Source organism: Theobroma umbraticum, unplaced genomic scaffold, assembly GCF_002168275.2.
Source record: "Theobroma umbraticum cultivar Fairchild unplaced genomic scaffold, ASM216827v3 scaffold_56.0, whole genome shotgun sequence".
In the NCBI taxonomy this organism is placed as follows: domain Eukaryota; kingdom Viridiplantae; phylum Streptophyta; class Magnoliopsida; order Malvales; family Malvaceae; genus Theobroma; species Theobroma umbraticum.
In genome coordinates, this window is record NW_018397256.1 from 2,933,467 (window position 1) to 2,945,528 (window position 12,062).

Sequence of the window (12,062 nt, forward strand, 5' to 3'; positions counted from 1 at the left end):
AAAAAAAAAACAACAACAAAACAAAGAATTAAGCACAGAAGAAACTTTGTATGTAGTGATGATTGTCAAAGATAAGTCATAGAGAAAGAGATTTACCAATGCAGGAAATATAGATACAAATAATCATAAAATATTTTGCATGAGACTAATAAAACAAAAACACAATAAAAGATTTAATTTATATTAGTTAAAAAAACAGATTAAGGAATAAACAAGCAATAAATACTTCAAACTTGCTCTTGAGAAAGTTTATTTAAGAAAAAATACTTAAGGGATTGACTGATATGTTTGAACAATTAACTCCAAGAAACTGCTACAATAAAAGCCTACATGAAAATCAATTAATAAATATTTCAATATCTTTACAACAACTCCAACGTCAACTACATGATAATACTAACTAAAAGAAAAAGTACAATGTATTAAGCACACACTTGAGACCTATAAAATATAGCAATAAATATAGTAATATGTATAATTTTGAGTTACCATTTCAAAAATCTTACCTTTTTCATTTCAAAATTTAAATTAGAGATATTTTAATTTATATATTAAATTCTAACCACTAGGGTGTCCCCTCGAATAAAAAAACATTCAACTTATTGATCCTAGCAAAACCTATAAGTTAAATGTAATTTCTTTTTACTTTTTAATTACATAATATATTAAAATTTCATCATTTTGTACAAAAGGGATATTCAATTTAAGATATTCTTAATACCAAGTTGAAAAAAGAAGAGAATAAAATTTTCCTACTAATTTAAAACACCTTAGAAAATCTCAAATGCTTTTTAATCTTTTTTGGCTCTTTTCTCAATTCCTTATATTGTTTTCGACCTCATTTTGCACATTATGCCTAGATTGGGATAAAGGTGTTTACGAGTCAAGTTACCTGCAAAGCTCAATTGGGGTTAGATTTTGATCATGCATTTTTTCTTTTTCGGATTTGGCCCGGTTTGAAAATATTTTTATGACAATAAATAATATATTTTTATTAAATTTTAATCTTAAAAAAATTATCAAAATATTAATATAAAAATATTTTAAAATATTTTAATAATAAAACTAACTTAAAAAATGCAAAATAGGCTTGAGCTTGAGCTTGAGCTTGAGCTGCTTAAAATATTTGAACAACATTGCGAGTCGCTGTATTAGAGAGCATGTTTATCTGTTAGAAATTTTCGATTGACTTGTTTAGCATAATTCTTTTTGTACATTTTTTACCATTTTTTCTTGTTTTTTTCCCCTTTGATCATGTTTGATTGTCATAAACCAAATTTCTTTTTCTTTTAATTTCTTCAAATTAAGAGTTTATAATATTGTTTCTTGAAATTTTCAATCTTTTATCAACATATTTGTTTACAATTTAATTTATGAAAATTTAAGAGTTTGTGATTGGTTTTTTGAAAAAAAAAAATTACGTTGAACAAAGTATTAAATCTAAATAATCTTTTAAAAAATAATTTTTTCTACCAAAAAAATGCATGTTGACAGACTAAAGAAAGTACCAATTCTTAAAAATTGAATTTCCCTTTTTTTTTCGTAAATATTCCCTTTCCTATTTTATGTCTATTTCTGACTTATTGTACCAAGTACCAACAAACTAAAGAAAGGTGTAATAACAATGTTTATAAACAGGTTTTTGCTAATAAAATGTTAGCAAATGTTCACAAAATAAAGAATGTTTTTTATAAATAAAAGCAGGTATAATATCTAAAATAGTCTCTAAGCTATTTAAAAAATTTTAAATAAAATTTTATTTTTTATTATATTTAATCAAATTTTGATATTTTTATTTTAAGTTAAATAAACTTTTATGATTAATAGTTAACCAATTATTATTAGTTAAAATATTATTTATTATTTTATTTCATATGACTCTAATGTTGTAGAACAAATAATGATATATATAGCATGATGATGTAATAATAGAAAGATATGATAATTTTTTTACTCTTCACATTAGCATCATATGTATATAAAATGATAAATAATATTTTGGTTAATAATAATTAAGTAACTATAAGTCATGAGGGCTTATATTTTTCAAAATAAAAATAAAGAAACTTAATTAAATGTATTAAAAGAATTTAAATTTTTTAAAAATATTTTAGACACATTTACGAGTGTTATGCCAATGAAAAACACAACGTTTAAAATTACGAAAAACACCCAAATTAGTTATTTGTTCTCATTACACCCGATTTAGAGTGAGAGAAGGAGTCATCATTTGTTAGGTTCTTTCTTGTGATTTGTTAGAAGAAACAATCTGGTCCTACAGATAGAACACAACGAAACAAACAAACAAACAACAAATAAGAAATCATGGTTTCATCAACCTTTTTCTGACAAAAGATTATCCAACATCCATCTTCATTGTTCCCAAATTTTCCTTTTTTCATAGAAGAAATAGGAACAAGAAGAGAATACAGAGATGGGAACATTTAAGAGTTTTAGAAAGGCTTATGGGGCGCTCAAGGACTCAACCAAGGTTGGCCTTGCAAAGGTCAATAGTGAATTCAAGGTATTATTATTTTTCCCTCTGCTGGGAATGATTAATTACATGGTTTCTATTTTTCTAATTAATTTCGGTTCCTAAAATGTTTGATTGCAGGATTTAGACATTGCCATTGTAAAAGCCACCAACCATGTTGAATGTCCTCCTAAAGAACGCCATGTTCGAAGTAAGGCTCCCATTTGTTTTCGTTGCATGAATGTGAGATCTATGCATATTGACTAATGGCTTTTTCACCTGAGTTTGTGTTGAATTCATTCTCTTTTTGATTTGCTTTTCTTTTCCCTCTATTTTGACAGAAATATTTTCTGCCACATCAGTTGTTCGTCCACGAGCAGATGTGGCATATTGCATTCATGCTTTAGCAAAGAGATTATCCAAGACCCGAAGTTGGATTGTAAAAACAATTTTCTACCATATTCATTTCCTTTCCTTTCCAAGTTTTTGGTTTTAATGCTCAATTTATTGCAGGTGTAACTTGTTATTTAAACATCGTTTGAATTTTTTTCCACTTAAATCTCAACAGGTTGCCATAAAGATTCTAATAGTTATTCATAGAACATTAAGAGAAGGTGATCCTACATTTAGAGAGGAGCTTCTAAACTACTCACACAGAGGACATATTCTCCAAATATCAAATTTTAAAGATGATTCAAGCCCTCTTGGTACGTATGGACTTTTCTTTTCTACAAACTCTTGTTGATAGCCCCTTTTGAATTACTATTTACACAGGATAAAAGAATTTTTGAATTCCACAAACAAGTTTATAGAATTACTTGTATTTGAAGTATGTAAGTCTCTAAATAATAATTTTCCTTTGGAAAAAGGTATTAGCATTTTTTTAATTTATTATTACTTTGTACGCAGCATGGGATTGCTCTGCATGGGTTAGGACATATGCACTGTTTTTAGAGGAACGACTTGAATGCTTTAGAGTGTTAAAATACGATATTGAAGCAGAACGCTTGACAAAGTCATCACCAGGGTCCAGCAAGGTTTTTCCCTTTGTTGTTTTTCTTACTTTTTTTTAATGAAAGATGCTAGCAGTAATTAATGTAATTTAATCCCATAACCCTATGTTTTAAATTCTTACAGGCACATAGTAGAACAAGGCTTTTGGCTAGTAATGAATTATTGGATCAATTGCCTGCATTACAACAACTTCTTTATCGTCTTGTTGGTTGTCAGGTATTTGTGGAATTTATCATCTACAATTAAATTTTACATTTTAAATAATTGTGGGGGTATTATTATCATTATTATTATTGTTATTCTACATGTGAAATTAGGTTTTGAGTTACAAAATATTTCCACCACCTTAAATTGAGTGTCCACCTTTCCTACTATCACAAAACTGTTCATTTTACTTACTAATTTTTAATAATTAAAAAATTTACATTAAAAATTTTATTTATAAGCGTCATAAAAGAATTTTTTAAAAAATAATATTAAAAACATCAAAGTCAAAATATATTTATTAGTTTTCGTGTCTAATTAAATATAGACATTCGATTTGAGATAGATAAAATGGAATCAACCTGCCCTCATGCCATCTTCACATTTTTCTTCTAAAAATTTGAATCTAAAGCCTCTTAGTAGAAAATTTCAAAGTCTTACTATTTAAATATTTTATTTCTAAAATATTTGCACCTTTTTTATTATTTTTAAAGTTGGTATTTTGTATATTATTTACATTTTGCAGCCTGAAGGAGCAGCTTACAGCAATTATCTTGTCCAATATGCCTTAGCTTTGGTATGCATTAATTATATACATACATATACACACCTATAAATATATTGCAAATCTTTTTATTGTTCTATATTACTTGTTTGAAATTTTTAACTTTTTATATGTTTTTCATGTAGGTATTAAAAGAGAGTTTCAAGATATATTGTGCTATCAATGATGGAATTATCAATCTTGTGGATATGGTAGGTTATCATGACATTGCAATAAAAAATAAACATCAAAATTCATAGTTTATTAGTTTCTATTTCATTATTTTATGTGAAATTTCATTTCTGTTTTACAGTTCTTTGATATGTCAAGACATGATGCAGTCAAAGCTCTCAATATGTACAAAAGAGCTGGTCAACAGGTTGATAAATGAATATTGCTACTATTCTTTGTCTGTAGAATTGTATATTAAGTTAATTATTAATTATTTATTTTTGTATAACTTTTTTCTTTTTTTATTATACAGGCTGAAAATCTTGCTGAATTTTATGAATATTGCAAAGGATTGGATCTTGCTAGGAACTTTATGTTTCCAACATTAAGACAGGTTCTTTCTTTAAATGAAAATTGAAAGAATTAATAAATTCCCAAAAACAGGGCCTTACAGTTTTTTTCTTCCTTGCTTTGAGCAGCCACCACCATCATTTCTTGCAACAATGGAAGAATACATCAAAGAAGCTCCACAAACAGGTTCTGTCCAAAATAGACTGGTGAGAGGACTTACTTACTCTATATTATTATAGCTCTTCTCTTTGAAATTTTCTGTGGAATTAATCCTAAATTGTCATTCTAAACTGCATTTAAAATTAATTTCTTAATAAGAAACTTATTTTATTCATCAAATAATTATACTAAAATTATGGATGCCTCATTGGTAATTTAAAAATTATGTTGTAGACTTCAATATGCTTAATTTGCTTGTTGTCAGTATTGTTTAATTTACTTGAACTTTTATTTGAGATTATTAGTTTGCTAGAAGTTAAAGGCCCAATTAATAGATTATTTTAGTGTATTTGTTGTCTTGGTCACTAAATGGAATTTATGAATTAATTTTAAGCATTTTCTACTTTTTAAAAGTTTTATATTATTTGGTTTGAATTGAAAATAGTTGGAAGAGTTTTAGAATTTTTAGCTAAAATAGTACGTTTTTGAGTTTTGATCATTATTACTTTTATTTTTCTGAAATGAATATATATCATTAATTCACTGCAAGAATACAAATGTTCGAGAGTCTCAACAACATCTATCCAGCATCAATGCTCTTTAATTGTAAATAATAAATTTGTTGTATTTTGTTTGTGTTTGTTTTTATAATGTAGGAATATGAAGAGAGAGAGCAATCACCTCCAGCACCAGATGAACCTGCAAGAACAGAAAAGCAAGAAGAAAAAGTTGAGGAGCCTGAGCCTAAATCATTGATTGATCAAGAAGAAGAACCACAACCTAAGGAGGAACTGGAGCAACCTCAACCATTTATATCGACTGAAAATACAGGAGATTTGTTGGTAAGTTGCATATGTATATAATATAATATTTTTCAATCCCCTTAACACTGGGTTGGGTGAGTTTTTTATCAAATAAATTCTTCTTAATTTGTCCAGGGTTTAAATGAAATAAATCCAAGGGCTTTAGAACTAGAGGAAAGCAATGCATTGGCTCTTGCAATAGTCCCACCAGGTATGTCATATACAGTAAAGTATGGTGATTCAGGTGGCTGTTATTGTGTTTTCTATTACTAACAGATGAAGCAATTGCTTAGAACAAAAATTGGTAGCAAACTAATTGAGCCAAATTCTTTCGTTGGTTGATAGAAACAAAAGGCAAACAAATTCCTTAATGTGTTAAAAATTGAGTGCAATAGTGCTTACTTATTATTAGCATTATCTTTATAAGCCATGCTAATAAATAATTGTTGAGCAAAAAATAAACACAAAAGTACAAATATATTATCTAAGAAGGCCAATGTTATGAATGTTTAGAAAAATTATTTAATTCTTTCATTTGTTGTGAAACCTTATCCTAAAGTAAAATTTTAATAAGTTAAGGGAGGTGATGGACCTGTCGACCGTTTAGTTTCGCTCCTTTGAACTATATATATATTATAATTAAAAGCCAATGTCACCTTTAGTTTTCAGGTTCAAGTCTCACTCCAATTTAATGTTATTTTGTTTGATTTGTTTATTAATTTCTTTCATACTATTTGATATATACCGCAAATTATTTGATTGTAAATGTTATTTCCTCATGTAATATATATTCTCTTAACCAAACCTTATTTCATTAAAATTTATGATATAGAATAAGATTTGCAATTAATTTTAGAGATAGTAAGTAAAAATGTCTCATATAGAAACATTAAAATATTAGCATTTCTTAATTTATTATGACATTTTTAAATGTTTACTTTGTTACTTTCACGACCCTTTTGCCACCATGTTCAATGAACTTTTGATCTTTTGCTTCTTTGAATATGTTATTTAATACTTAAAATTCAATAATTGTATTATATATATATATATAATATATATATATATATATTCTTGAAGGCACTGATTCAAGAAACCATGGAATAAGTGAAATTGGTGGTGCGGGATGGGAGCTAGCACTTGTTACTACACCAAGCAACCATACAACTCCTGTGGTAGAAAGCAAATTGGTTAGTTTTCCCTACTCAATATTAGTTTACTTATTTTTACAGGAAAAAAGCTTAGTTAAATGCTTTTGTAATTTAGGGTTTAGTAATTTTACGTTGGTTGAATTGTTATGCTTACTTTTCTTAATTTGAAGTGTTAAAGTTTCAATGTAGCAAGTCTAACAGTTTTGAATGTGAATCTTCTTTGCTATAATAATTAAAAATAAATCTTTTATTATTTAAGAAATTAAATTTAAATAAATTCTTATTTTTTTCTTACATTCAATTAATTTTTTATTTTTTTTATTTTGAATCAAATAAAATTTATAAATAGTTGACTTTTTGTTATTAATCAAAATATCACTTGTCATTTTAGGTGCTAATATGACATGCTGACATGTCATAATGGATGATAACGTGTCACATTACTATAGCATAATGACATGATCATGTGATATTTTCATCTTCTACGTCATTGTCATATTAACGTCATGTTAATATAAAGTAATAAGTAGTATTGTGACTAATGATAATTAGTCAACTGTTAATTATAAAGGTATATTTGACTCAAAATAGAAATATATGAATTTAATTGAACGTAATAAAAAATTAAAGACTTGTTAAATTTTTTTAAAATAATTCAAGGAATTTTTCCAAGTATTGTGTCATTTTTTCATATACTACTATGACAATATAAGAAAAGTTAGTATTACTTCTTCATTTTGAATTTTGTCATTATTTTTAAATGCATTCAATTTTATTTTGATTGATTTTTGAGAAAAAATTAATTGTGCGTGAAATATTTTGTGTATACAGTTTTAAAAAATATTGGAGAAGCAAAACTTTTGACATGGTAAATCACAATTTTCCCTTCACAAGAGAGAGATTTAGTGTGAAATTCCATGTCAAGTAAAAAGTACATGGACTGATACAATTGATATATAATGACAAAATTTAACATGGAGTCATAATAATATAGTACCAAATTTGATATTTATGGCTGAGATTATCTTATAATTATATCCATTTAGTGATGATAAAGAATTGGGTTTTGGATAGGCGGGTGGATTCGACAAGTTATTACTTGATAGCTTGTATGAAGATGAAGCTGCTAGGAGACAGATTCAATTGACAAATGCAGGATATGGATATGGAAATGGATATGAAGGGATAGCTGTGCAAAACCCATTCCAACAGCAGCATGATCCATTTATGTTGTCCAACAACATTGCTCCCCCAACCAGTGTACAAATGGCTTTATTACAAGAGCAAATGATGGCACATCAGCAACAGCAGCAAATGATGATGGTACCTTACCAATACCAATCTCACTATTCTCAACAACCTCAATATCCTCAACAGCCTCAACATCTTCAACAGCAGATCCAAAATCCATTTGGAGACCCATTTTTTAACCTCCCACCAACTTCAACATCACAACAAGGAAATCATGCACTACTTTAAATGTTATTTCAATTTTAATTTATTTTTTTTATATTCTTTCAAGTAGAGGAATCATTTGTTTATTCTGAAATTAATTTTAATTATTTTTTCACTCAATAAAATATAAAAGTTTGTCCTTTTCGTACCTCATGCTATTGTTTACTTTCTTTTTTTTTTAAATAATCGATTAATGTGTTTTAAACATTCAACTAATAATTTTGCACACTTTTAGTGATTAACTTGTTATATCATATATATATAAAAGTATAAGTCGTCCTTACTCCTAAATTATCCAAATTATAATATCTAATATTTAATATTTTTTAAAGTAAAATATATTCTACAAAAGTACTAAACTTTTAAAAATTCCAGGTTATAATTATTATGAATCAAGTGATAGCGTAGATGTATACCCCGCAAGTTAACTAGATTGGTTATATTGATACAATTTTATCTATTAAATTCTTGCATTTACATATTGATATTAACTTATAAGGTAAACTCCATGGAGTGAATATGCCTAGCAAAATGAATTACAAAAAGTTGTAATTATGAAATTCTTATTTCATCAAGACGTTGTTCCTAAATTCTTACTATTTGATACTTTGTCAAGACTAAATGTTGATAAAAACTAAGAGACTAACACATGTTATACTCCTTATTTGTGAAGTAAGTAATTGGTTTTATATGTTGAAGTACCAAAATACTAGAAACTACCATATGAACACTTGTTACAAGAAGAAGTTTATTGAACATAACCCATGATGAGAATTTAATTCAATAGTCCACTCAAGTGTTTAAAGAAATATTCTCATGTGCTAGTAGTGTTTGGGTTATTATATGTGGAAATTGCTATACTTTTATACTACTTTAGTAGTTCTACCAGACTTAGGATATCATAAACTTAATTTTGCTTCATAAATCTGAACCTAACTTTTTTAATAGACCTAAGTCAAACTTAAAATTTTGTTAGAAAAAATAGATTCAATTAGATGACCTCACACCTAAAAAAAATGGTGGCAACTGTTTAATTTTTAAGTTATTGGGTGATCTTAGATCCGCACATTACAACAAAACAAAAAATTAATTTAAAGCAATTATGAATGGTAATTGAAAATTATTTAGACTTATATCAATATATTTTAGAGAAGTAGTACAAGTTAGCATAATTTGAAAGTTTAAAAGTGTAAACAAATATAATTTTGGGACAAATAATATCTATGTTAATGACCAGCCAAAATATCAAATATATGTACTTTTAAAAAAATATATATCAAATATATATGTGTGAACATATATATATATATATATATATATATATACATATGTTAGTATATATAAAAGTAGCTCCCATTGGTACTGCTTCAATTGACCATCCAAGTGTCATTCAATTTAAAGGTTTATAGGAATTTTTTCCTTTTTGCTTCAGTTTATCAAAATTATGTTGTTTTGATTACTTGGGTTATTTTTGGTTCTTTCATGCTTCTTTTAAGACGACATCGTTTTGAGAATATGGTTTAGGGTTTTTCCTTAAGGAGGAAAACGACGTCGTTTTTCTTTCTGTTGTTTGCTCTCCCTTAGTTTGTATTTTTTTTTTTTTTGGGTTCTGTGGTTTGATAGCAAAGTTGTCATTTTGCTTCTACCATTTTGGTTTTCTCACCATTATCTTTTTCCCAAGTTCAGTTGATGGAATGGTTGATTTCATAGGCATTGGAAGGTTAAAGGAGATGAGTGGTCAATTTTTGGAGAGATAGAAGAGAGATTGTTATAAGAGGTGTTGATTTTTGAAGGGGAAGTGGGATGTGCGGTTGTTTCTAAGGAAGAAGAAGGGAGAAAGACATAGGAACAAATTTGTGACAAAAAGGGGTTGGTTGCTAAGGCTGTTAGGAAAAGAGGATTGTAGAATTGATGGTTTTAAAGTTTGGTTAAAAGAAGAAAAAACCTACGTTGTTTTGAAATGGAAAGACCAAAAACAGAAAAAGAGGGACTATGGATTTCTTCTAGATGAATTTATTAGTTTTTGGTTGGTTTCTGATAAGTATTCTGATACAGGGGACCCTATTGTCCCACTTTTTGCCTTCCTTAGCTTATGTCCAGTAACTTCTATTATTCTCCCACCAAGGGAACAAAATGTCTAGTCATTTGCATTCTAAAACACTCTTGAATATTTTGTACTTCTTTCTGTTCTAAATACACTTTAGTATATTGTGGTTCCTTCCTTTTTATTCTTGTTCATTTTTTTTATGATTGCTATTTTTTGTTCCCTATTTTGTTGATTTTGTCCTTTGGTGGTTTAATATTGATTGCTATTTTTTTATTACTTTGTTGATGATCTTCTAAGGTCTACACATTATATTTTTTGGCTTTATTCAAATAATTGTTATTTTTTTTTATTTTAGTACTTTGTTCCATTTTTAGAGTTATTGAAATGGTAATAGAATGTTTTGTTTCTTTATTGTGATTAATTTTGCTTTTATGCTTCTAGATGTTAAAATATTGCGCTCATGTTCATATTTCTTGGTTTTGGGTTTAGGACTTCTATGATATAATTTCTTCATGTTAATATATTTTTTGGTTAAATTTTGCTTTTATGCTTCAAGATGTTAAATATCATGCTAATGTTCATATTTCTTGGTTCAGGGTTTTGGTTTAGGATTTGCATGATATAATTTTTTCATGTTCATATATTTCTGGGTTGGATTTTGCTTTTATGTTTCTAGATGTTAAATATCAAGCTCATATTCATATTTCTTGGTTTAGAGTTTAGGGTTTAGGATTTGTATGATATAATATTTAGGTTGCTTTTATTCTATATATGAAAATTTGGGTGTTAAATCTTTGTTAGTTTTTATTTTTTTACTTCAATATCATGTTGTATTCTTAGACTTGCTTTAAAGGTTTTCAAATTTGTATTAGTTGATTTTCATGTCCTTTTTTATTCTTGTAGTTTGTTTGAGTTATTGTTAACAATTATTGAGTTGTGTTCATGAATTATTGAATCATTTGCAATTGAATATAGTTTGTGAGGTGTGACTTTAAAGTGTTTACTGGGGGTTCTTCTATTTTTCAGATGTGTTGTTTTCTTTGAATAATTTAACCTTTTTTTTATTCTGTTATTGTTTTGTTATCTTTATACAAATCTATTTGGGAGAATTTTAGTTCATTGCTTAGTTCATTCATAATTTTGCTTCTTTACTAAAGCATACATAATAGATTGTTAACGTGTAGAAATAAGATAGTAGAACATTAAATAGTGTTAGTTCCACACAAGGCTAGTTTTTTCCCATTTAAGTCACTTTTGATATTAATAGTAAACCTAATTTCTATAGCATAGTTAATAAAATAGAAAAAAAAAACAATTAGATGGTTTAATATTGTTAATTGAACATTGAATAGTAGAAAAGAATTACAAAAGTATTAATAGTTTTTTTCACATGATAGGGTTCGTTTTATACCAATTCATTTTCTACAATTGGTGTTTCACATTATTAATAGATAGTAGTATATAATTCTTTTTATTCTAATTTACATATACTATATATTATACAGATACAATGTTGAGGAAAAGAACAAGATGTAAACAAATTACTCAGTCTTCAAAATATAGTCATGGTTTCTGTGATGAACATTTTGATGTCCCTTTTGTTCACAATCAACTTTTGTTCTTCAGTATGGAGCAAGGTTCTGTACTAACAAGTAGCAATGTTATTGAAATTGTTAACAATGCAATTGTT

General features: G+C 27.2%; 1 protein-coding gene across 1 annotated transcript; it reads left to right on the plus strand.

Annotated features, from left to right (window-relative positions):
* The first annotated feature begins 2,273 nt into the window (after nucleotides 1–2,273).
* LOC110411031 (ENTH/ANTH/VHS superfamily protein) lies at nucleotides 2,274–8,432 on the plus strand. Its single transcript, XM_021421022.1, has 15 exons — nucleotides 2,274–2,524; nucleotides 2,615–2,684; nucleotides 2,815–2,912; nucleotides 3,042–3,180; nucleotides 3,383–3,510; nucleotides 3,611–3,703; nucleotides 4,218–4,268; nucleotides 4,382–4,447; nucleotides 4,549–4,614; nucleotides 4,720–4,800; nucleotides 4,886–4,963; nucleotides 5,573–5,758; nucleotides 5,855–5,930; nucleotides 6,800–6,909; nucleotides 7,945–8,432. The coding sequence occupies exons 1-15, from the start codon at nucleotides 2,435–2,437 to the stop codon at nucleotides 8,347–8,349; spliced, it is 1,737 nt and encodes a 578-aa protein (XP_021276697.1). The 5' UTR covers nucleotides 2,274–2,434; the 3' UTR covers nucleotides 8,350–8,432.
* The last annotated feature ends 3,630 nt before the right edge of the window (nucleotides 8,433–12,062 follow it).